The sequence below is a fragment of the Arvicanthis niloticus genome, chromosome 14 (genome assembly GCF_011762505.2).
Source record: "Arvicanthis niloticus isolate mArvNil1 chromosome 14, mArvNil1.pat.X, whole genome shotgun sequence".
Taxonomy (NCBI): Eukaryota; Metazoa; Chordata; class Mammalia; order Rodentia; family Muridae; genus Arvicanthis; species Arvicanthis niloticus.
Window position 1 is genome coordinate 52,586,467 of NC_047671.1, and position 25,448 is coordinate 52,611,914.

Sequence of the window (25,448 nt, forward strand, 5' to 3'; positions counted from 1 at the left end):
GTGTGCATTTAACCAAATTCTCAAAGAACAAATTAAAAAGTACTCACACACCAAGTCTAAGTGAAAAGCGTGAATGTTTTAATCGGCATTCAGTTTACTACCTTTTTCTCACATCTATGATTAAGTCTAGAAAAATCCTGACCAATTAATGCAAATGAGTCTGTAGAATTACAAAAATCATTGCAACACCGAATGAGATCATGGTTAGACAAGAATCATCAATAATGGGGAGCCGGCAACTGCACTCAGGCAGCTGAGGTGGAGTATCATTCAGTCCAGATATTTAAAACTGGAAGATGCAACACAGGAAGAACCAACCTTAAAAACAAAGCAACAACAATAGCAAAAGCCAGGAGCAGGGATGGAGGGGAAGGTTCCTGTAGCCAGCAGAGAGCGGAAGGGCTCTTTATATCTTTATAATATGGTGATGCTTGAACCCAACAATTATAATGTCACAAAAACAGCCAGACAGCAAAAGAATTGGCAGCGTATGTTCGTGAGGAAGCCTGGACATGCTGTTCATAGTACCAGTATTATCCAAGGCAGCCCAAAGCTGCAACAAGCCAAATGCCCACCAATCGGCCATGGGATAACTAACCACGGCATGGTCATTACTGGAATATTACTCACCCATAAGAAGGAGTTGAAGTACAGATCGAAGCTACAACATGGGTATGCCTTAAAAATCTCATGATAAGTGAACAAAACCAGACACAAAAGATGACATGCTATATGCTTCTTCTTGTAGGAACCGCCCCCCCCCCCCAGAACAAAAAAATCTAGAGAGACAGAAAGTGAGGTTAGCAGTTGGCAGGTGCTGGCAGGTGATAAGCAGTGAGTGACAGCTAACTGGTACAAGGCTTCTTTGGGGGGAATTAGATAGTGGGAATTACTTTATAACACTGTGAATGTTCTGAAAACCATTAGAGTGTACATGTTATTTACATAGTTTAGGGATTTTTTTTTTTTTGACAGTCTCTTAGAACATAGACTGGCCTTGAACTCACTATTGAATATGACCTTGAACTTCTCAGCCTCTTCTACCCGCAAGGTAGAAGTTAATGGCTCTTGTTGCTCCCTCAGACAGCCTGGATTGGGGTCTCAGCACCCACATGGTGGCTCACAACCATCTGTAAGTCCAGGTCCAGGGGATCTGACACTGTCTTCTGACATGAGCATCAAGCATACATGAGACATATACATACAGGCAGACATACACATACATACAGGTAAACACGCACACAAGAGGGGAAGAGAAAGGAGAAGAAATAGAAGGTGTGTACTCCTTACGCTGCACTACAAAGCACATAGCGTCACCTAGAAACTGGGTCTGACCCAGCCTCTGGGTCCTGCAGCCAGTTTATAGGGAAGTTATGAGATTAAAAAGACAGAAGAAACAAAAATTAGGAACAAATGCAGCCTGTCAAATTCTAAAAATGGAAAATTCTTTTACCATATGGTAAAAAGACCAACCTATAGCAGGTCCTCTGACTTCTACAGGTGCATGCCCCACCCCACACATAATAAATAAAACATTAAAATAAATAAATACCAAGAACTATCATGGCTGAAAAGAAACTTTAGGCATATTCTTCTTGGTTTGTTTTTGTTTTTGTTTTTGTTTTTGTTTTTGTTTTTAGACAGGGTCCGTCTATATCCTGGCTGTCCTGGAACTTACAATTTAGACCAGGCTGACTTCTAACTCACAGAGATCCTCCTGCCTCTACCTCCCAAGTCCAGGGATAAAAGCCATGAGTCACCACGCCTGGCCTGTTAGATGTATAAATATTCTTTTTTTTTTTTTTTTTTTGGTTTTTGGTTTTTCGAGACAGGGTTTCTCTGTGTAGCCCTGGCTGTCCTGGAACTCACTCTGTAGACCAGGCTGGCTTCGAACTCAGAAATCTGCCTGCCTCTGCCTCCCAAGTGCTGGGATTAAAGGTGTGCGCCACCACTGCCCGGCTAGATGTATAAATATTCTAACTTAGAAAAAATTAAGTTAAAGTTGAATAACTCAGTCTACAGTGGCACTTAATTGACTGAAACCTAACATTAAAAGGAATGAAAGAAGCAGGCCCGGAGACTGTCCTGGTTAGTTTTTGGGTTTTTTTTTTTTTTTTTTTTTTTTTTTTTTTTTTTATCAACTGTATACAAGGTAGAGAGAGCTCTTTGCAAAAAGGAACTTCAATTAGGAAAATGACTCCATCAGATTGGCCTGTAGGGAAGTCTGTAGGGTATTTTCTTGATTAATGATTGATGTGGGAGGCCCAGCACAGTGTGATGGTGTCACCCCTGGGCAGGGGTTCCTGAGTGCTATCAGACAGCTGGCTGAGCAAGTCATAGGCAGCAAGGCAGTGAGCCTTCATGGCCTCTGCTTCAGTTCTGGCCTCCAAGCTCCTATCTTTAGCTCCTGTCCTGACATCTCTGGATAATGGGCTACAAACAGTAAGATGAATCAATCTCTTCCTCCCCAGGTTGCTTTTGGTCACGGTGTTTTATCATAGCAATAGAAAGCAGACTAAGACAGTGGCTTACACTGAAATCCCAGCACTCGAAATGCTAAGATGGGAGGACACTTGTCGGCTTAAGATCAGCCTAAGCATGGCAGGCCTGGAACGCAGAACATAAAAGGCATGCATGAAACCTGAAGTGATTAGTCTAAATTATTGTCATTATTGTAATAGTCAGGTCAAGAGCGGCCACTTGGGCTCTTCTGAGAAGACTGGAAGCACACAGCCTTTCACACACAACCAAGTGCCTGCTCCCAGTTCAACCTATTGGGCCTTCTTCCAGGTCTGGCCCCAACCTGCCTTTCCAGATGCATTCCCTGCCCCTCCTCTTGTTCCCTAGCCATTCACCCGATGGTTTCTGAACACCATAGTCTAAGGCACCTCTGCTGTGTGCGTACTGTTCTCTCGGCCTGGAACCTTCTCCTTCTCCCCAGGTTTCCTTCTCCACCCTGTTCCTGCATCCCTCCTCCTGGACAGAGTTAGTCACTCCTTGTCCTGTACACACCTTCTGTATGCATGCTCTCCGGTAATTATTTCTTACCAAATGTCCTCCCACCCGATTCTGCACTTCTCCAGAGCACTTGTCCTGCTTCTGTTTCTGTGTTCCAGGTTGGGCATGAAACTGGTATCTGCTAAATGTTTGGGAATGAACTTTGGCAGACGAGCTAAAAGAGCCGGTAGAGTCCAGACGCCTCCGTGCTACTCGGTGCTCCCAGGAAAGTCACACTTGGGATCTTTCTTTAGCCACCACTAAATTAGGGTGCTCTGAAGCCAGCAGTCTGACCTGTGAATCACTGAGACCACCAACTCAGTAGCAAAAGAAAGAAAGAAAGTGCAGAGAAGGCTTCCGACCTAGTGCTACGTGTGAGCTATGGCTGGAAGTGAGGATGGAGACAGGATTCGGGAGCTGCCAGGGTCTCCCCAGTTTTCTAAGAAATAAATGAGGAAGGGCCAGTGAGATGCTTAGCAGGTAGCTTGTTAACAAACTTGATGAGCTGAGTCCAATCCCCAGACCTGCAATAGAACCAGTTCCTGACGTTTGTCCTCTTATATCCACACAGGCACTATGGCAAACACACACACACACACACACACACCCCACAGAAACCACACCACACATGCAACACACATACACACAAACCACACCATACACACAAGCCACACCACACATAGAACACATACATACACATAGAATCACACATACAAACACACATACATACATACATAAATACACACACACACACACCACAGAAACCACATCACACATGGAACACACATACACACAAACCACACCATACACACAAACCGCACCACACATGAAACACACACATACACACATACACACCACATACCACACCACACCGCACACACCACATAGCACACACATGACATCATACACACCCCCACACCCCACACATACATACACACATACTACACAGTTGGGTCTAGTGGTATGCTCCTGTGATCCCAGTTTCTCAAGAGACTGAGGCAGGATGATGGCTAGAACCCAGGAGTTTGGAGCCAGCCTGGGTAAGTGACAGGTAGATAGATGTATGTATGATATATATATATATATATATATATATATATATATATATATATATATATCTGTATATATATATATACAGAGAGAGAGAGAGAGAGAGAGAGAGAGAGAGACAGACAGACAGACAGACAGACAGACAGATAGACAGATAGACAGACTAGATAGATAAGGCAGCTCAACAGATTACTAAGATAACTCTTTTTGGTTTGTTTTTTCCCATTTGGGCTAGAGATCAAACCCAGGCCTCTGGGCCTGCTAAGCAAGCATTCTTCCTGAGAGACAGGAGGAAGCTTGTGATATCACTCATGCTGTGAACTTGAACTTCCCTAAGAACTGGGATTATAGATGTGAACTACCAGGCCCAGCTTCTTTGTATTTTTGCTTTATGGTTATTGTTGTTGTTTTAGAAAGGGTCTCTGGCGAGCCTAGAACTCACTATGTAGACCATGTTTGTCCCAGACTCACATAGATCCACCTGCCTCTTCCTTCTGAGCGCTGGGGCCAAAGGAGTGTCCTTCTGGGTTTTGAAAACTTATGGTCTAGAGATTTAGAAACTAGTAGCAGCTGTCTGGCACTTCTGTCCTGCCTGTGTTTAGCAGAGTCTCAGTCTACAGGGAATACTAGACAACTAACTTGTATCCATACAGTTAAGAGCCTACAGTCCCGAGTCCCTAAAAGATAGGCCTTCCTATGTTCAGCAGTCTCCTCTAACACTCCATCATGGAAGGGGAGGGTACCTGAAGATGAAGAAATACTCCATCACAAGACCTTCATAAATGTTCCACACTACACCAGGTTCTAGAAAATGACTATGACTAATCTATTTTTTTTTTTAGATTGTATTCATAAGCCAGATGTGGTGGTGCACATCTGTAATCCTAGTGCTTGGGGGCGGGGGTGGGGTGGGGGCAGAGGCAGGCAGATCTCTCAGTTCAAGGCCACTTTGCTCTACAAATTGAGTTCCCTGATAGCCAAGCTACACAGAGAAACCCTGTCTCAAAAGCCCAAATAATAATAGAAGGAGGAGGAGTTACAGGGAGTTGGATATGCCTGCAATCCCAGGATTTGGGAGGTAGAGGCAGGCGTTCAAGGCCAGCCTGGTTTACATACAGAGTTCAAGGTGATGGTATATATGTATGTATGTGTAATTGATAAAACTGCAATAATATCATGTAAGACTTGTTTTGGTTTGGTTTTGAGATAGATCTCACTATGTAGTCCAGAATAGACTAGAACTTGCAAATAGCACAGGCTAGACTCAAATTCATGATCTTCCTGGCTCAATCTCTTGGAGTGTTAAAATTATAGTCCATGCATGAATGTAGGTTTTATTACTTAGTAATAATTTTATTTTATTTTTTGGACATAGGATCTTACTACATAGCCCTGACTAGCCTAGAATTAACTATATAGAGCAGCTTGCCTTTACCTTCTGAGTATGGGACACTGTGTCCAACTAATTACTTAGTTTTATATTGTTAGTCTCTTTCAGATCAATTATTATTTCATAATAATTTACTACTTATTAGTGGAGGCCAGAGGACAACTTTCAATAGTCAGTTCTCTCCTCCTACCATGTAGGTTCTGAGGATTGAACTCAGATCACCAGGCTTGACAACAGGTACCTTTACCCAGTGAGCCATCTTACCAGACCCAGAAAAAGATTTATAATAACTGGCCTGTAGACAACCATATACAATAACAATTTATCCCAGCTGTCACTGGCTGGATTTTGATGTGCATTTTCCTGCACTACAATAATACTATGCCTAACAGCAGTCCTGGTAGAACTGCTGAGAGAAAAGACATGCACTTTAAATTACTTCATTCTTCCTCCAGCCATGCATGAGATAGAAGGTAGCAAGGGGTTTTGTTTTCTTTTTATTTGGTTTTGGTGTTTCGCTACAGGATTTCTTTATGTATCTCTGGATGTCCTAGAACTCACTCTGTAGACCAAGCTGGTCTCCAACTCAGAGATATGTCTGCCTCCCAAGTGCTGGGATTAAAGGTATGTGTCACCATTGCTTGGCTAAGGTGTTTGTTTTGTTTTGTTTATTTTAGCATATGTGGAAAGGGCAGGATGCTGTCTTAGTAACTGTTCTATTGCTCTGAAAAGACACCATGAACAAGGCAACTCATAAAAGGAAGCATTAAATTGGTTAATTGCTTACAGTTTCAGAGGTTAGCCCATTATCATCATAGCAGGAAGCATGGCAGGAGGCAAGAGTGGCACTGGGGCAGTAACTGAGAGCTTAGATCTAACCAGCAAGCATGTAACAGAAGTAGCATGAGACTGGGCCTGGCATGAGCTTTTAAAACCTCAAAGCCCAGCCGGGCAGTGGTGGCGCACGCCTTTGATCCCAGCACTTGGGAGGCAGAGGCAGGCGGATTTCTGAGTTCAAGGCCAGCCTGGTCTACAGAGTGAGTTCCAGGACAGCCAGGGCTATACAGAGAAACCCTGTCTCGAAAAATAAAAACCTTCAAAGCCCACCCCCAATGATACATCTCCTCCAGCAAGGCCATATTTTGTGTGTGTGTGTGTGTGTGTGTGTGTGTGTGTGTGTGAGAGAGAGAGAGAGAGAGAGAGAGAGAGAGAGAGAGAGGGAGTGAGAGAGAGAGAGAGAGAGAGAGAGAGAGAGACAGAGACAGACAGACAGACAGACAGAGAAAGACAGAAACAGAGAGACAGGGAGAGGGAGAGGGAGAGAGACTATGCACTATGTCACCATGTAGCTGAGGCCAGCCCAGAGCTTTCTCTCTCTCCACCCCCACTACCTCAGTCTTCTAAGTGCTAGGCTGGGATTACAGGCATGTACCACCAAGCCCAGCCCTATTATATTTTATAATATGAAAAAGTAATGTCTTGTTCTGTTTTTGCAATAGTCTTACTCTATATCCTGGACTGACTTGAAACTCATTATATAGTCCCAAATGGCTTTGATGAATGCTGAGATTACAGGTTTGAGACACCATATCCAGATGATATTATCTTTCTAAGAAGAAATTTAAATTATTTAACCCATTAAAGCAAATGGGGAAATTGAAACCTATAGATAAATGTTACAAAATTTTGCTCCTAACAGTGGGACCTGAGGTGTTTTTGAGCAGAACCAAGATATACCTGAAAAGAAAGTTCTAGATCCTTAACTATTTCATTAGCATAAAATAAAATGTGACTCTGAAGAGAGGGAAAGATGGCTCTGAGGAGGCGATTTTAAAAACCACCTCACATCTGAGGTGATGAAGCCTCTCTAGTGTGCAGTGGGACTGGAAACAGCCACTACCACTAATATTTTTAATTTAATGTTTGCATTTGAGTGTGTGACATGCCACAGTGTGCATGTAGAACTCAGATTGGTTGATTGATTTGATTTGATTTGATGTGTATTGGGATTTATTCTGTGTACTACATGAGTACCTGTCTCCTTAGAGGCCAAAAAAGGTTTTCTGATGCCTTGGGATGGGAGCTAGGGACCCTAGTGAGCCACCACGTGGGTGCTAGGAACCAAGCCCGAGACCTCTGCTACTGCAGCCTGCTCTCTGAACAGCTGCCTGGATGCAGACCTTTAGTTACATGTATCATCCCGGAATAAGGCAGATATGTAATAACTAGCTAATGAGTGGGAATAGTATTCCAGAAAGTGCACTGGGGGACAAGGGGGCGGGGGGGGACACAGTATAGAAGTGCCTCTCAGGACCAGGCTCCTGGGCCAACTTCCTGTACCACTGTGCTGGTCTGAATGGCGCTTGCTCCACAGGCTCATATTTGAATGTTGGGTTGGCAGCTGATGGAACTGAGCAACTGTTTGGGAAGGCTTAGTAGGTGTGGCCCTGTCAGAGGAGGTGTGTCACTAGAATGAGCTTTTAAAAGCACATCAGAAGCCCAGAAGGCCAGGAGAAGGAATGGGACTATGCAGCTGCAGAGGGAAGGGGAAGGACCTTTAGATGTCTCAGAGACCTGGGAAATGAGAGGCTCCCAGGACTCAGTGGGGATGATCTTAGTCAAAATGCCCAACAGCGGGGAGATGGAACCTGACGAGACCACCTCCAGTAGATAGTCAGGGTCCCCAGTGGAGGGATGGGGACACCAACACACCTTCAAAACTTGTGACCCAGAATTGTTCCTGTCTAAATGAAATGCAGGGACAAAAATGGAGCAGAGATTGAAGAAATGGCCATTCAGTGACGGGCCCAATTTGGTATCCATTCCATGGGCGAGCCCCAAACCTTGACACTATTACTGAGACCATATTGTGTGTGCAGATGGAAGCCTGGCATGGCTGTTCTTTGAGGGCCTCTACCAGCAGCTGACTGAGACAGATGCAGACACCTACAGCTAACCATTGGGCTGAGGTCAGGGACCTCTATGGAAGGAGCTGAAGAGGATGGTAACCCCAGAGGAAGACCAACAGTGTCAACTTACTTACCCAGACTCCTGGAAACCCCCAGAGACTAAGCCATCAACCAAAGAGCATGCATGGGCTGGTCTGTGGCCCCTGGCACATACGCAGTAGAGAACTGCCTTGTCTGGCCTCAGTGGGAGAGGATGCACCGAATCCTGTAGAGACTTGATCCCCCAGGGAAGGGGGGTAAGAAGTGGGGGTGGGTAGGTGGGTAAGGGAGCACCCTTTCAGAGGGGATGGGGGGTGAAGAACTCTTGGAGGGGGGACTGGGAGGGGGAACAACATTTTGAATGTAAATAAATAAAACAATTTTAAAAAATAGAGGCAAAAATAAATAAACAGTCCATCAGATGTGAGGTCAGCTGCTGCCCCCGCATCATGCCTGCCTGCTGCCATAGTGATGATCAGGGACTCACCCTCTGAAACTGTAAAGCCCCAAATAAATGCTTTCTTTAATAAGCTGCCTTGGTCATGGTGTCTTTCACAGCAATAAAAAATTAAATAAGATAACCATCTAATCCTTAGCCTTTTCCTCTTTAAAAATAGGACTGTCTCATGGATCTTTGGCCCACTCTGTGCCATGTAACTTTTCCTCCATGCAGAACATTTCCAAGGACGTATGCATACTTCCTGAGCTGGCTAGATAATGACAATATACCTTGCTTAGCCCAGACATCTCATTACCAGGAAGATATAAACCAATGGGAATAAGTTTGGAATTCAGCAAAACGAAGAGGCTGGTGCTGTTTACTCTGGGAAAGGTCAAAAGAAGAAAATACTGTAAGAGGCCAAATCCTGACTGTGATCATAGAAAGGTGTGGAAGGGAAGAGCTGGAAAGTTTGAGGGACATTCTGGATTAAAAGGGACACATCCCCACAAACATTTGTACTCAAATGTCCGCTGGTTCTCTTCACTATAGTTCCAAAGGCGCTGATCCAAACTCAGCCTTAGACAAGAGGATAAACACACTGTGGCATAACCATGTAGCAGAATACTACTCAAGGGGGGGGGGGGGGGGGGGGGGAGTCAGGTTGATGCATACGATCAACAATGAACAACTCAGCTCAGAGGCAGGAAGCATGCCCCGCAAGCATGGAGCCCTGGGCTCCAGCCACAGCACCACACAGTGAAACTTAAAAATAAATTAAATGATAATGCTAACATAAGAAGCATGTTCTGGAGTCTAGAAAATGCCAAGCGATTGACAGTAGCAGAAAGAACTACAGTAGCTGCTTGAAAAGCAAAGGTTGCCAATGGTCATGAGGAGCCATTGAAAGGAGATGGATATGTTTATTATCTTGTGGTGATAGTTTTGCCTGTGGAGATATTAAACCCAGGATCTTGTGTATTGTGGTCAAGCGTTCGATGACTAAGCTACACCGTCCAACTCTAAATTACATCATAGAACCTTTTGAACAGCCCCATGGAGGCAGACAGAAGTGGGATACACTTTTAATCCCAGCACTCAGGAGGCAAAGGCAGGCAGATCTCTGAGTCTAAGCCCAGCCTGGTCTACACAGCACGTTCCAGGACAGCCAGGGGCTACACAGAGAAGCCCTGTCTCAAAAACAACCAACCAAACAAAACAACCACCAAAAGGAAGTCCTACGGAAACATACTACTTCTGTAGATGCCTTCTAAGTGTGTGTAAGCAATTTAAACAGAGTCACCATCTGTAGGGGAGACCATGACTTACTAGACATCTTAAGCCAAAAAATAAAACCTCCATTGCTAAGAATGAGTTATATCTTGTTGAGTTGTAGTCCCAATGACTGCCTCCCCACAAAAACAAAAAAAAACTATACATTGTTGCTAAGGTTATTAGTCACTCTTCATAACCTGTTGGGAAGACCTTATTGTTGAAGACAACGCTTACTTATGTCATCAAACATGGAGAAATTGAGCTGGCGCTCAAATAGAAACATCACCCCCTACTGACTAGTAGGTGCTAGAAGGTCCTGTGCATACTACCAGGGAAGAAAGGAAATCATAAATTAACCCAGATACAAATTCCACAACCTGCAACAGTGACTGGCCCGCCAGATACACTAGTGCAATGGTGGCACACATGTTATGAGAGTAACCAACCACCTCTTGCTTGGAGTTACAGCCCACTGTATGAGACAGAACCTATACCTCTGATAGTGCAAAAGTGGTCAAGAACCTGAGACTAAATAGACCAATGGGGCTGGGGAAAAACTTACTACTATTATTCTGCTAAAGGAGTAGAGCATATATTCCTTTGACATACTGCTAAACCTATAGATTGGTGTGGCACTCAGCCCTCCTCAGAGACTCTTCTCCTTGCAGTAGATGGGAGTTAACATAGAGACCCACCACTAGAGCATGTGCAAAGAGACAGTGGAACAGTCAGCTCTCAATGAGATGTCAAATTCCTCCTCTCCAGACTCAGGGGTCTATGAAGGAGGGGGGCAACTGATTAAAAGAGCCAGAGGTGGTGGCCACCTCCAAGAAAAGAGCATCTTTGAGACACAATGGGGCTGATGCCCATATGAACGCACAGAGGCTGATAGCACATACAAGACCTGCACAGGTTCAAACCAGACAAAGCCTCAGCTCCAAGATGGGGGGAGGGTGTGAACACAAAGTTCCATTTCTAACCAAGAAGCTATTTGCAAGTGACAGCTGCTGGGAAAGGAAAATCAATATTTTCCAATGGACACCCCCTTGTGTTTATCAGCCACTCCAGGGCAGGTCCCCTCTTTCAAGCATTTTGTTTTGTTTTGGTATTTTTAGTTTTTTGAATTTTTAAAAAAAGTTTATGTGTTTTGGTTTTCATATTTTGTTGGTTTTTTTTCCTGTTTTTTTCATTTGTTTGTTTGTTGTTATTTGCTTTTGGACACATTAGAGAGAGACAGAGAACATGAATTTTGGTGCGTAGGAGATGAGGAAAATCTATGAGGAACTGGGGGAAGAGGACTATAATAAAAATACATTATATAATTTTTTGTTTGGTTGGTTTGGTTTTTCGAGACAGGGTTTCTCTGTATAGCCCTGGCTGTCCTAGAACTCACTCTGTAGACCAGGCTGGCCTCGAACTCAGAAATCTGCTTGCCTCTGCCTCCCAAGTGCTGGGATTAAAAGTGTGCGCCACCACTGCCCAGCTAAAAATTTTTAATAAAACATTAAAAATATACATTTATATATATCACTGTATAAATACATGTGTCATTTATAATTTATCAGTTATACTTTTAAAAAGTTATCATAATAAGTTTGTTTGTTTGTTTGTTTGTTTTTTGAAGTAGGGGTCTGGCTATTTAGTCTTAGAGGCCTGGTCACTGTATAAACCAGGCTTCAAAATCACAGAGCTCTGCCTGCCTTTGCCTCCTGAGTGTTGAGATTAAAGTCCGTGAACTCCAAGCCTGTCTCAATAGTTTCTAAAAACTCTTTGATGACAGCCAGAGCTCCTCACCTCATACAAAATAAAACAAAACAAAAACCAACTTTAGTACTAGCCAGGTGTGGTGGCTAACATCTGTAAGCTCAACACCTGGAAAGGTGTGTTAAGAGGACTGCCCTGAGTACATGGCCAGCACGCTCTGCATAGTAAAGTCCAGGCTAGCCAGACCTTGTCTCAAATAATCAATTAAAAAATAAATGGGAAAACTAAGCCATTATGATGGCTCAGAGGGTAAAAGTTTGCCATTAAGCCTGACAGCCTGAGTCAGCCTCAGAGCCCACAGTAAAAGGAAAAAAGTCATTCTTCAAAAATTGTCCTCTGGTCGCGGTAGCACACGCCTTTAATCCCAGCACTTGGGAGGCAGAGGCAGGTGGATTTCTGAGTTTGAGGCCAGCCTGGTCTACAGAGTGAGTTGCAGGACAGCCAGGGCTACACAGAGAAACCCTGTCTCAGAAAAACAAAAAAAAAAAAAAAAAAAGGCCTCTGACTACACATGTGCAGTCATACATACATACACAGTCACTAATAACAAATAAATAAAATATATATTAAAAAAACCTTTGTATAAACAAAATCAAGTCCCCTTAGTGCTGAGGAGACTGAGTCTAGTAGAGAGAGCTCACAAATGGAAAATGAGATAGATCCATCAAGCCTGAGCCATCATCGGAAGTCACCAAAATTTAATAAAGGCTCTCCTGGGTCCCCTGACTGAGAAAGGGAGACTAGGGGAAAGAAAACAGCTCAGACATGGGCCTGATTTTGTAAGTGCGAACTGTTCTGTGCACTGTTTGCCTGTATGTCTGTGCGACACATGTGAGCCTGGCCAAAGACCTGTGTCTGGTTCCCTGGAATCAGAGTTGTGGTTGGTTGTGGTATGCTGTGTGGATGCTGAATCATACCGGGGTCCTCTGTGACAAGTGCTCTTAACTGCTGAACCATCTCTCTAGTCCCTGAATGCAAAACCCTTACTAGCATTTGGTGCGTGAAACTTTTCTGGCAACAACCTGAACATGTGGCTACTCGCCCACATAGGGCAATAGATCAAAGTAACAGTCCCACAAAGTCCAGTTGGGTGAGCCAATGAGTTCCCTGGAGTTATCTGCAGGAATATGGGTAAGGGGTTACTTACAGGAACTTGAGTGGCTCAAAGCCTACCCCAGCATGGATCAGGCTTCATGAGAACTGCGTCTGTGCATCTGTCTGCACGTGTAGGCAGCTGGGTCAGACTGTCCTGTGGACTCTACTATGATGGGAGCTGGCCTCCTCTTCCTAGCGTGTTTACATTTCTATAACCTTCGGGAGGGGCCTTGTGAAGCATGTGAGCTTGCTTCAGCATTCTCAAACTTAGGAGGATTGTTGACTTTCCTGAGTCTGAGACCTCCTTCCTCCCTCCAGGAAGGAATGTTTCAATTGGAGGAAATCACCACACTATGGTATCCAAAGGTTCCTGGATAAAATGTTGTAATCGAATGGTTTTGACATCTGATTCTTTGAGAATCAGTCTCATTGTCCTTAGGACACTGTGGTCTACATTTGCCTACTCCCCAAACCCCATCTCGCCTCAAACAATACTAATGTTAGCACAACACAGAGCTAGGAGATCGCTCAGGCTGGGGATGGGGACCTGGCAGAAAATATCCACCCTATGCTATTCTGACCTGGCTCCATTTCTCCTGTGAGTCAGGAGAGGTAGAAGGAAGCTCACTAGGAAAAACTGAACGTGACAGGGAGGCCACGTTCTTTTCTTTTGAGTGAGTCTTTTCAAATGCACATTCCTGAAAGTCAAGAGAAAAAGACCTACTGAGTGAGAAAAAGACCTATTGAGTGAGAACTTCAAGGGAACCTGGCCGTGATGGCATACACCTTTAGTCCCAGCACTGGGGAAGCAGAGGCAGGTGGATTTCTTTGAGTTCAAGGCCAGCCTGCTCTATAGACTGAGTTCTAGGACAGCCAGAGAAACCCTGTCTTGAAATAGCTCGCTCTGCCAAAAAGGAAAAGAGCCTAGAGAAACTCGGAGAGGGCCTGGGTCTTTTACCTCAGATCTACATCTGTTTCTCTCCTTCTCCTCGTTTCTTCCATGCTATGGTCTTGATCTTTCTCTTATTTCTGAGTTGCTAAACAATGCCCAGGTAGCAATCCATTGTTCAACACTCTGTCCAAATGTCAGCTTTTTTTACTATGGTCACAGCTTTTTATCAGCATTGTCCTGAGCCTTTGGTTGCAGATGTCCCTCCTAGGAGCCAGAGATGAAATTAACACTGTTGTCATTTTGGCTGCTTCTTCTGGAACCCAGGCTTTGTGCATGTTATGAAAGAGCCCTGAGGAAGAGCTACACCCTCAGACCCTGCCAATACACCTATATTCTTGGTCTATAAAACAGGGCGATTTTTTGAGTGGTGCCCTATTCCAATCATGCAAAAGAACTTGAGTTTGGAGTGTTAGAATCTAATAAAGCCTTGATGCCAAGATTGGTAAAAATTGGCTAGCAACCTTGGCAGAATTTCTCAGCCAGCCATCTGCCTAGGAATGACCTTGTTATCAAGGCCAATACCAAAAGCCACCCCGGATGCAAGACAGCAATGGGGCTCTCTGGGAAACAAGGCTGGTTATTTCATCCTAGACCCCTCACATTACACTGTAAAGGAATTGCCTTTGCTTCTTCCCACACAATTGGACTTCCGATGCACTTTGTTTCTTGGGAATTTGGGGTGAGGAAGGCTAAGGAATGCGTAGCAGGCACAGACTTGTGTTCCTGAGCACAGAGGGAGATGGAGAAGGGTAGGCGGGGCTAGGAAAAGGTCTGCCAACACAAATGTCCTATGGGGACTTGGCAGTTTTGCCAGGAGGTTGGCAGGGATGTGCCCTTGTCTAAAGAAGGTGCCTGGTTCCCCTGCTCGGGGCTGAGGAATCTGGAGTCATGGGAAAGGGCAGGGAAGGTATAGAATTCCGAAGAACTAGGCTGATGCCTAGAGACTGCTGGAATTTCCCAAGACAGAGGAGGCAAGGGGTGAGACCCTGAAAGGCCCTCAGAGGAAAAGGGGTAGGTGGAGGTGAGTTTACCCCAACTCCACTCAGTTCATAGAAAGGATACTCTGGTGTCCAGGGTCAAAGGTGAGTGGGGAGCCAAGCCTTGAGAATTCCAGCCCAACAAATTCACTGTACCATCTGCCCAAAGGCTGTGGGTATCTGATCAATTCACAGAAGACTTAAGACACAGGAGGGTGGCAGGAAGCACGTGTACAGTGCTCCATTCTAGTGACACTCCACGCTACTAGTCACCACCTTCCCTGTCTCATCGTCACACAGCCATTGAGGTCCACCCCTACATAGGCTTCTCTGATTAATTTTTTCACCTTCTCTAAGGCCCCAGCTGGATTGGACGACCATCTGTGTGCTTCCAGAGGGAGAGCCACATGCTTGTCCTTCTTGTGTAACATACCATTGTGTTGTCATTTTTGGCTCATCGTCCCCATCTTTCCAACCATCTGTAATCCTAACAGGAACTGTTCTTGCTCCGTCATGGCCAGGTCAAAGGCTCTTACTGAGGAGATAGATGCTCACATACCCGCAAGGATCACTCCAGCAATGAGTAGACCCTTAGGCACCAAGGTCAAAAGATCCTCTTAGCGTCTACTGCCTACCCAGTGGGAACACACTTTGCCACCTTCCTACCCACTCTGCCCTGTCTCCCAGGAAGCTGCCAAGAATGGCTGTTCCAACTGGCAGAAGGGTGAGCTTTCCTTCCTGGAAGGATTCTTGGCTGGACAACTAGCCCTTGTTTCTAAGTTGGTGGGGACATGCAAGGGGGAGAAGCTGAGTCAGAGGGAGCAGCTGAGTCAGCCTTAGCCTTGTAACTGTTTCCCAAAGCCTGTGTAGTCTACCTCTTATCTCCCACAAGCACATCTGGCCGAGAGAGATTTCTCCAATCCTGGGTAGAGATAAGGGTTTGAACTGACTACAGCCTCTGGCCACACGGCCTCTGGCTCCAACTCCACACAAAGCTATAGTTGACTAGCCTGAAGCAGAACAAATGTAGACCCAGGCCTGGTATGAAGAGGAAGGCGTGCTTAGTATGTGCATGAGCAGTTCCCAGAACCAACACACATCTGTAAGGACCCAGGATGAAAAACACTTCACACCCCATCCCACCTTTTAGGCAGAAATGGCTACTGTACAGCCCCCTCTTCCCCACCCCCCCCCAGGAGAAACAGCCAGTTAGTTTCTTTATTTTCCTTTTAATTTTTCTGAAGGATACACACCACATGTCCCATGGGCAATGAAGCGCATTCAGTGTGTTTATAAGCCAAACAAGTCACTTTGTTTAAGCAAACACAAGTACAAAGTAAAATAAAACCACAAAATAATGAACGTCATGTTCATAACATACAAAAATTGCCGCCTACTCAGTAGGTAACTACAACACTCCAACTCCTGAATATATGTATAAATTTACATTTTCAGTTAAAAAAATAGACTTTTGAGAGTTCAGATTTTTGTTTTAAATTTTTTTCTTCTTACATTCTGGAGAACCAACGCTCAGCTCAGCCCTCTTCCTCACTTTGCTCTCAAAGCCTCCCCAAAAACATCACTCCTACCCCTTAAGGCTAGAGGTGAGCATGTCCCTCACAATTGCACATGTCAAGCCATCGGCAAGGCGTGTCACACAAAAGGCACCAAGACGTGAAACTTTTGAAACCAAAGGGACGGGCAAAATTTTTTTTTCCAAAAAACGAAACAAAAACAAAACAAAAAACCCCACCAAACAAACCATACTTTGTCACATGTGAGAGTTACAGTCGAGCAGTATTTACAAAAGTAACGGAACAACACTCTGACACATGCTCCAGTTAATACCTAGGACTGCTGCTTCAAAAAAAAAAAAAATGCTTCAAACCTAATGTCACAGCAGAATCATCACAAAATAGAGGATCACCAGGCTTGCTTGGCTTTGCTCCCCCCTCCCCCAAAGTGAGGATTTAACTCCAAATAATACAATAGAGTATGCAAATTATCTTCACATCAAGAATACCCCAAGGAAAACAAAATCCATGGCACAGACGCTGTACAAAGATTCAGGGCAGGGTTCTGAGGGCCCACACCCATTTTTGCCAACTTGATGGTCTAGCACTGAAGGGAGCAAGGGCCAGGCCTATGATGGAGAGGATACTGAAATGATTTATCCAATACCATGCAAATCAAGTCCTTTGGATAGAGGTGACAACTGGGACAAGGCTGTTTCAGGCAGCTGAAGTCAAAGGGAACAGGACCGGGGAGGCAGGGATGGTAAGTGAAAGGGCTGGTGGCCAACGGACCTTCTACTCGTGACTAGAAGGCCTTGGCTGTAAGATCTTCCATCTGACCTAAGAGGCGGGCTCTAACGGACATCTCCTCCCTCCTGTCCTTTATGTCTTTCGTGCCCCCTCCCTTTGCTTTCCTAGTTTCTTTAGCAAATTTCAATTGTCCTGGGAGAAAAGGTTGCTGTCATGTCTGAAAGACCCGATGAGGTGCTGAAGGAGTTGCTGACACCTGCGGACGGGAAGCTGCTGACCTGGGCAGGGAAAGCAGGTGCCACCGAGGCATAGGTGGTGGCCACCGAGGGCGACGGGAAGCCACTGTGCGCAGGAGACGGGTAGGTAGAGGAGCCGGGAGAGGAGTAGGTGGGCACAGGAGATGGAAATGAGGTGGTGGCGGGGGATGGGTAGGAGGTAGCCACTGAGGATGGGTAGGAAGAGAGGGAAGAGGAAGCCGAAGAGGCCACGACACTTTTGTCTGCTTTCTTGTCCTTCTGTCTTAAGTGGATTTTGGTATGCCTCTTGCGTTCATCACTCCTGGCAAACTTTCTCCCACAAATGTCACAGGCAAAAGGCTTCTCGCCTGTGTGGGTGCGGATGTGGGTGGTAAGGTGATCACTACGACTGAAGTTGCGCATGCAGATTCGACACTGGAAGGGCTTCTGGCCCGTGTGGATGCGGATGTGGCGGGTAAGCTCGTCCGAGCGAGAAAAGCGGCGATCACAGGACTCGACAGGACAAGCGTATGGGCGTTCATGGGGGGGTGTCTTGCTGGGCCGGTTGGGGTACTTGCGCATGCGGCTGGGTTTGATGAGCTGGGACTGGTAGGTGGTATTAAGAGCCTTTAAGTCCTGGGAGCCCGACTGAGTGGCGAAGGCTTTAATAGTGGACAGTGGAGTAAGGGAAGGCTGCTGGGTACGGTTCTCCAGACCCTGGAAGGGCTTCTGGTCTGGGGTGCCCAAGCTCAGGTCTCCCTGTTGTTGTGGAAACAGATAGTCAGGGATCATGGGAACCTGGAAACCACCCTTGGTGGCCGAGTAGGCAGGAGGCGGGTACTGCAAGGCTGTGCCTGCTGAGCCGGGAAAGGCCTGGCTTTGGGGCTCCGGAAAAATGTCAGCGTTGGGAGTAGGAAAGGTGGGAGCAGCTGAGTAAATGGGACTGCTGTCGTTGGATGGCACGGCACAGCTCAGGGGTGGGCTCTGGGAGGCAGAGGAAGACGATGAAGCAGCTGGAGAAGGCGCTGACGATGAAGAGGTCGGAGGGTTGGTCATGCTCACGAGGCCACTAACTAGGCTGAAAAGGGGTTCAGGCCACAAAGTGTTGCCACTGTTGGGTGCAGGCTCCAGGGAGAAGCGGCCAGTATAGGTGATGGGAGGCAACCGAGTAGTTTGGCTGGGATAACTCGTCTCCACCATCGCCTTCTCATTATTCAGAGCGATGTCAGAAAAGGACTCTGGCAGGAAAGAGAACAGAGAGGCCTGGTTACTGGAGAGCAATCACTGGATGAGGAGAACCGAAGTGGCCAGGCAAGAGGTCGCCCGGCTACCACCGACTCTGGATGTGGTTAATAATTGATAACAGCAGATTGCAATGTTCCTGGCCCTGCTCCAGTGGCAGAGCCCATTTCAACAGCTGACGCAAACAGAGAATCCCCCCTCTACTGCGGCTCCGGGAGCGCTCCGCAGCGAGGCTGCGCGGGCGAGGGAATCCCGCCAGCACCCTAGTGGCCACAGCTAATGCGCGCCCCCTACCATGGGCGGCGGGACATCCCTGCTCACAGATTTCAGCCCTTCCTTGGGAACAAGCTACAAGCAAGGCGGCGGCACCGCGCGCGCGCGCGGGGGAGGGGGCAACCCTGCTCATCAAAACAAACCCTCCCTCCCCCCCTCCAGCCACCCACGCAGCTTGAACTCTCCATCCAAAACAAACGGTCTGCCCTCCGCGCACTCGCAAGGATGGAAGGTTGGGGGTGTCCCCAGACATCCCTCTAACACAAGACCCTGGAGCTCTGTAGAATAGAGGGAAATCCCAGTCCCATCCCTAAGATCTAGATGCAGGTCTGTGCAGGAAAGGACTGGACGTTAGGGCCGTCACGAAAGGGATTTCAGCTTCGGTGCAGACCACCACTTACCTGTGGTCAGGTGCTCATAGGGTTGTTCGCTCGGCTCCCCTTGAGGATTGAAGGCACTGCTGCCGCTGTTGCTGCCTCCCCCACCACCGCCCCCGCTGCTGCTGTTGCTGCTGCTGCTATTGCCGCCGCTGCCCTCTGGGGTTCCGGCAGCACCGAGGAACTGGGGAGCCCCGTTGCTCAGCAGCATCATCTCCTCCAGTTTTGGGTAGTTGTCCATGGTGGGTGAGTGAGGAAAGGAGCCGAACGGGTCAGAGATCTGCAGCGGAGACATCAACTGCATCTCGGCCTTGGCCGCTGCCATCCCGGACGAGCGAGCTGGAGAGCTGCTGATGTTGGGTGGTGGGCGCAGCCCGGGGCCGAAGCTACTGAGGGCACACTCGCCGGGGGTTGGCCAGGTTACATGCGGGGTGCAGGGGCACACTGCGGGGAGTGTAGGTGGGTCCCCAGGCTGGCGGTAGCCGTGGCCTGTGGTGGACGCAGGGCTGCCGCGGAGGCTGGGGCAGGGGCCGATCTTGCGGCGGCGGAAGACGGCGGCGGCGGCGAATCGCGGCGGCGGCTCCCCAAGTTCTGCGCGCTGGGATCTCTCGCGACTCCCCGAATCGGCCTCTATATCAAGGGTCTGGAACAGCACGGGCCCGCCTCCGCCGTGACGTACATGGCCATATATGGGAAGCAGGAAGCCCTAATATGGAAGGACCGGCCGGGAGGACCCGGAGTGACGTGAAGCCATCCCATCCAAGAGCGGTGGGCACCTCCACCCTGCGACCCGCTCCGGCATCTCGAGTGCTCAGGCTCCTGGAAAGCCTAGTATTGGAAGGGCCGCAGTGGCCTCCCGGGCCAGGCGCCTGGAGTTCCCAGCTTGCCCCTGCCCCAACCCCCGCTCGCCCCTCCTCCCAGAGCCGGAAGCGGCAGGGCCATATTGGGCCACTCCATATAAGGCGCTGCCCAAATAAGGTCTGTTCCGGCGGGGGATCCTTCCTGCTCCTTATATGGCGTTTCCGGGTCGGCGCATTCCCCACCCTCCCCCTCCTTGGTTCCCAACCGGGATCCTGAACGCGCGCGGGAGTCGGGGACGCCCGCGTGGGGAGGGCGCCAGGCGCGTAGATCTGGGCGCGCGGCGGCTCCGACGGCTCCCGGGTGCGAGCTGGGCTGGGGAAGCCCAGGCCCGGCGCGGGGGCGAGGGCGAGTCAGGCCCGGGTTCTACAGCCGTCATCCTGGGCTCACCCGCCCACCTCGGGGACCGTGGGAGCGAGCCTGAGGAGAGGAGGAGCGGCTGGGCGGGCTGGGGCAGAGGCCGCCCAGGAGAGGCGGGGCCCTGACCCGAGCCTCTACTAATGGCAGGGTCACTTTCCAGGTGTCACCCGGGAAAACTCAGGCCAAGACATTTGGCTACTGGTTCTTGGGACACTGCCTAGCAAGCAGTCGGGTGCATACTCGGCCACCAGTCAGTAGGTTGGGGGGTTTAGAGCCTGGGGCTCCCAATGCGCCACCCAGAATCGAAAGGCTATTCCCTCCGCCCTGCGGCTGAGGAACCCACCTTTGGGGACCTGGATTGCGGAACCCTGATTGCCCTAGGACAGTCCTGAGTCCCCGCCAGGAGCTGTTGGTTCTTGTGATGGTTGGGCACTTCCTGACTTTTACAGTCCAGCGACTGGTCGGGCGGACCCTGCCCTGTCCTAAAGAGGGGGACTTTGCTTTGGGCAGTCTGGCGACCCCAGGCTTGCGGTGGCGAGGACGCGATTACGGCTCGGTGCTGCCCTCTGGAGGTCTCTGGTTGTATTGGGGGGGGCCCAAGCGCAGCGGGCTCTTCCGTCGCCTCCACGTTCCCCCTCCCGTAGTCTGGGCTGGGCGCGGAGCCAGGCCGGGAGAGCCTTAGACGCAGTGAGGGAGAACTGAGCAGGCGCGGCGGCTTGGGCCTTCCCCGCAGTCCCGAGGGAACCGCCACTGCCAAGGCGCCCAGAATTCAGGGTAACACTTCTTTCACAGAGCCAGGCCAAGGGCAGGGAAAGGGGGGAGGGGGGATGATGGCGGAGCGATCCCGCGGGTCTCCCGGGACCCTGACGTAAGCAGTGAAGCCCTATCTCCGAAGCAACCCAAAGGGAGAGGGGATTCCCGGAAGGGAAGGCTCTTGTTTCCAACTTTGAATCCGAGGAAGGTGCTGTTATTTTATTTTTTTATTTAAAAAGAAAGCAATTAGTGCCTGTGTGGAAGGAGAGCGAGATACAGAAGAGGGAAGATCAGGGTCGTCAGGGTTAATGGGGAGGTTACTCTTCGGCTCTCTCTCTCTCTGGACACCCCCCACCTTCGCTTCATTAAAAACAACAATAAAAACAACAGCAGCAACAACAGGAAACCAGAAATGAACCAGGGTTCCTTTATATTTGAGCTCACAATCCTAAATTGTTTGGTTGTTACTAATTTAGGAGCCATTAATGCACCTTCCATAGCCCCCTGGCCAGGGCAGGCGGGCAGGTGCTTCCTGTGTGAGTGCCTATTTTGCTACTCTGCTGGGATTCTCTGACCAAACCTTCTGTGTCTCACCTGCTCTAGTTGTAAACTAAGGCTAATGTTATTTGTCTTCATTTGAAGGATTGTTTGTTCAGATGGAAATTTACACAGCCCGCTACCTGTGACTCCCAAAAGCTGAGCTTATGGTGCAGACACTAAGCCGGGAGTAAACAAACAGGGTGGGGTATTGTTACTTTTGCCCACCCAACCTCACTCAGCCTTCAAGGGCTGGGAAACTCAGTTGATAGAGAGCTTGGTGAACCTGCCCTGTGTTGGTAATACCAATATTTAGGAAGTTCAGTACTCAGGTAAGAGGTTCAAGGCTGTCCTTGGCTACTTTTGAAGGCAGCTTGGGATACATGAGATACCATCTTTTTAAAAACAAGAAAAGGAAACAAACATTCCAAAACAGCAAAAAACTGAGCAAAGAGAAGCATCCTAGTCCTAACACAAAAGGCTGTGCATAACAGCGGGATCAGTATCCCTTTAAAAAAAATTATTATTTTATGTGTATGAGGGTTTTGCCTATGTGTATGTAGGTGCACCATCTCTGTGCAGTGCCCATGGAGTCTAAAAGCAGGCATCAGATCTCCTGAATCTGTGGTTACAGAAGGTCGTGAGCCTTCCTGTGATGCTGGGAATCAAACCAGGGTCCTCTCTGCAGAGCAGCCCTGCTCTTAACCACTCAGCCATCTGTCTCTACATCCCCTAAGCTGTAGAAAGCTCTCATGGAGCGAATCATGGAACTGAGAAGGCGGCTCAGCCGAGGGTCCTTGTCCTGCCTACCTCTACATCACTTTTTGGACTCTGAAAGAACAGCACTGAGCCTCCCCATTGGGGGCTGGTCTGGTGACACTATGCATTCAAATGCTAAATTCTTATGTATCCCAAGATCTGGTTGCTCAAGAGGAACCCAATACTAGCTTTTGTTAGGCAAACCTTGCTCCCCAATTTAAAACTATCTGATAAATAAAAGTTACTGATGGCCAATTACTGGGTAGAGTAAAGGTAGGCTAGGCTTCAGAGGTGGGGAGATGGGAGGGGTCTGCAGGTAGGGAATACATGGAAGAGAAGGAGGAGGAGGGAGAAGCAGGGCCTGGCTGGTGGAGTGGGTCCAGCACAGACAACTGATTGGCAGGTGACTTGGGGAGTCTGAATAGTTTAGGGGTAATTGCCCAGTAATTGTGCTAAAGCTGTTAAAATAAACCCATAGGTCTCTGTCTTGATTACCGGGGGCTGGCCAGGTCGTATTAGGAACTAATTCGGTTATTAATGGCATATTCACCTCCTCCCATGCCAGGACAAAGAAGTCGTCCCATGAATCTAATGTGCAAGTCTACCTGAGGGACCTGCACATGTGCATCTTCTGTGTGTCCAGCACCTGTCATTCTTGAAATATTCCTCAGCCAGCAATTCCTTCTGAGGAGCTACCGTCACTCCTGAGGTTGTGAGGGAGATAACTGCACTCCAAAATCTAGGATCTGTAGATCTGTAACCTAGGCCTGGCCATCCATATAGGACCCTCTAAGCTAGGAACATTCTGTTTCTTCTAGTGATTACTATGGGATGGACGCATGACCCAAACCAGGCCAATGAAGATTACTTCTGGGACTTTCTCTTGAACTCTTGAGGAAGATCCAAAGCCAGTGGACCGTGACGCCATCAGGCTTCGCCATCAGGATTGGCGAGCCTGTTTGAGAATAAAGCCAGCGGTAGGAAATCAGAGAAGAGAGATTTCCACACCCAGAGTTTGCTTTTGATTCAGTCTCCTCTGTTATACAAGTCAATGGATTCCCTTCTCAGCCTTTTCTGTTACTGGTAACAAGAGATTCTAATTGGGTTGGGGATTTAGCTCAGTGGTAGAGCGCTTGTCTAGCAAGCGTGCAAGGCTCTGGGTTCGGTCCTCAGCTCTGGAAAAAAAAAAAAAAGATTCTAATTAATGCACCCTTCTCACCTGAGTTCCAAGCTGCTGTAAGGAGGAGCTGCTGTAGGCGAGGCCTGTGGTGGAGACACACACACACACACACACATGTGAGGAACTGCTGTGGGCGAGGCCTGTGGTGGAGACCCCCCCCCCAACCCCTCTAAGATGTTTACTGTTGGGTAAAAGCAAGCCTGGATTTTTTTTTTTAATAAACAAACTAAAAACAAGAAGAAAGCAATCCCTTAGCTACCAAACGTCAGTAGCAGCAGGGGGCTTAGGAAGTAAGAGGTAGGAGAGGAGCTTCTAACTTGGTGATTCTAGCACCTGGTGGAAGTACAGGATTGTCACCATTTCAGGTCACCAGCCTGGGCTACATAATAACACTGTCTCAAAAAAGCAAAGCAAGACTTTAAAAGGAGGAAATTGGAAGGAGTTAGGTTGACAGACAATAGGAGGATCTTGGAGAAGGAAGAACATGGAGGACTGCACTTTCTAGTGAGGCAGGGAGTCTTCTCTGCCCAGCTTGCAGTTGGGTGACCTGAGGGGCCCTCATCTAACCAGCTGGTGAAATGACGCTGGAGCATGAGAGAACAGCCCAGATCACAGAGTATTGGAGAGGTTTATTTTACCAAATAAATTTTTTTTTTTCTTTTCTTTTTTTCGTTTTTAGGAAGGGTCTCACTGTGTAGTCCATGCTGGCCACAAACTTGTGATCTTCCAGCCCTTCTGAGTATTAGCTGAACCCATTATTTAAACAAACAAACAAACAAACAAACAATTGGGCCAGTTTGCCTGTGCACATGGCTAGTCCCCGCACTGAGGAGACAAGACAGGAAAGGTCTCTGTGAGTGTGAGACCAGCCTGATCTGTACACTGACCTCCAGACCAGCCAGAGCAACAGTGAGGTGAGGTAATAAGAACCTCTCTCTCTCTTTCTCTCTCTCTCAAAATAATAGTAATAATAATATTAACAACAACAATAGTAATAAAAAGAGGCTGGAACAGGAAGAGTGCCATGAGTTTTGGGCCAGCCTGGGCTACAGAATTAAGACTGTTTCAAAGAAACAAACAAACAAACAAACAATTCACTCTGCATAGGAGGAGTCTCGGGGTCAAGGTGGGGGACCCCAGGAAGAAAAACAACCTAGCAAAGAGCTCAAGAGGAGCAGGGTAGGAACACGATTGGTATAAAACCTCAAGCTAAGACATAGGCTAAAACTGCCCAGAGCTTGACTGTGCCCAGCCATCTGCCCACTCTAATTCTTTACTTGGTTTCATGGTTCATAGACAAAAAAGCCTCTTGAACTTGTCCAGTCTCTTTGGTATAATCCACTGGAAGTCGGATTCTGCCCAGGAACAGCCACACTCTTAGAGAGGGTTGTGTTGCTAGCCCGACGCCTCAGCAGCAAGGCAAGCAAGGCGAGGAGCGTCTGAGCCCTCCTCACCCTCAGTGGATCTGTTCTATAGCCGGTGGCACACTTCTGTTTGCTGTGATTAGGGGTCAGGGGGACAATGATGACACAGGGGTGGGGGTGGGGAATTGGTTCCTCCCAAGGAGCCAAGTCACAATTTGGGCCTGTGAGGACTCTCCAATTTATACCTACCAACTCAGATGGAGAAATGTCCTGAGGCCTACCAAAAGGCAGGCTTCATGGGCCTGCAGGGATGCTGGGCCCCATGGAATCCTCAGGGATGGCCTGAGAGTCTAGGGTC

At 47.9% G+C, this 25,448-nt stretch overlaps 1 protein-coding gene across 1 annotated transcript; it reads right to left on the reverse strand.

The window, feature by feature from the left end:
- Positions 1-16,100: 16,100 nt before the first annotated feature.
- Egr1 (early growth response 1) lies at positions 16,101-19,907 on the reverse strand. Its single transcript, XM_034518503.2, has 2 exons — positions 19,304-19,907; positions 16,101-18,625 (listed from the first exon to the last, which is right to left on the reverse strand). Exons 1-2 carry the CDS (start codon positions 19,602-19,604, stop codon positions 17,325-17,327), a joined length of 1,602 nt encoding a protein of 533 aa, XP_034374394.1. The 5' UTR covers positions 19,605-19,907; the 3' UTR covers positions 16,101-17,324.
- Positions 19,908-25,448: the final 5,541 nt, after the last annotated feature.

What these genes read in the sequence shown, in the direction of transcription:
- Egr1 (XM_034518503.2), bottom strand. Translation starts at nt 19,604, where the DNA reads ATGGCAGCGGCCAAGGCCGAGATGCAGTTGATGTCTCCGCTGCAGATC. An exon ending in CTATGAGCACCTGACCACAG is followed by an intron (nt 18,626 to 19,303) that starts GTAAGTGGTGGT and finishes CTTTCCTGCCAG; the next exon opens with AGTCCTTTTCTGACATCGCT.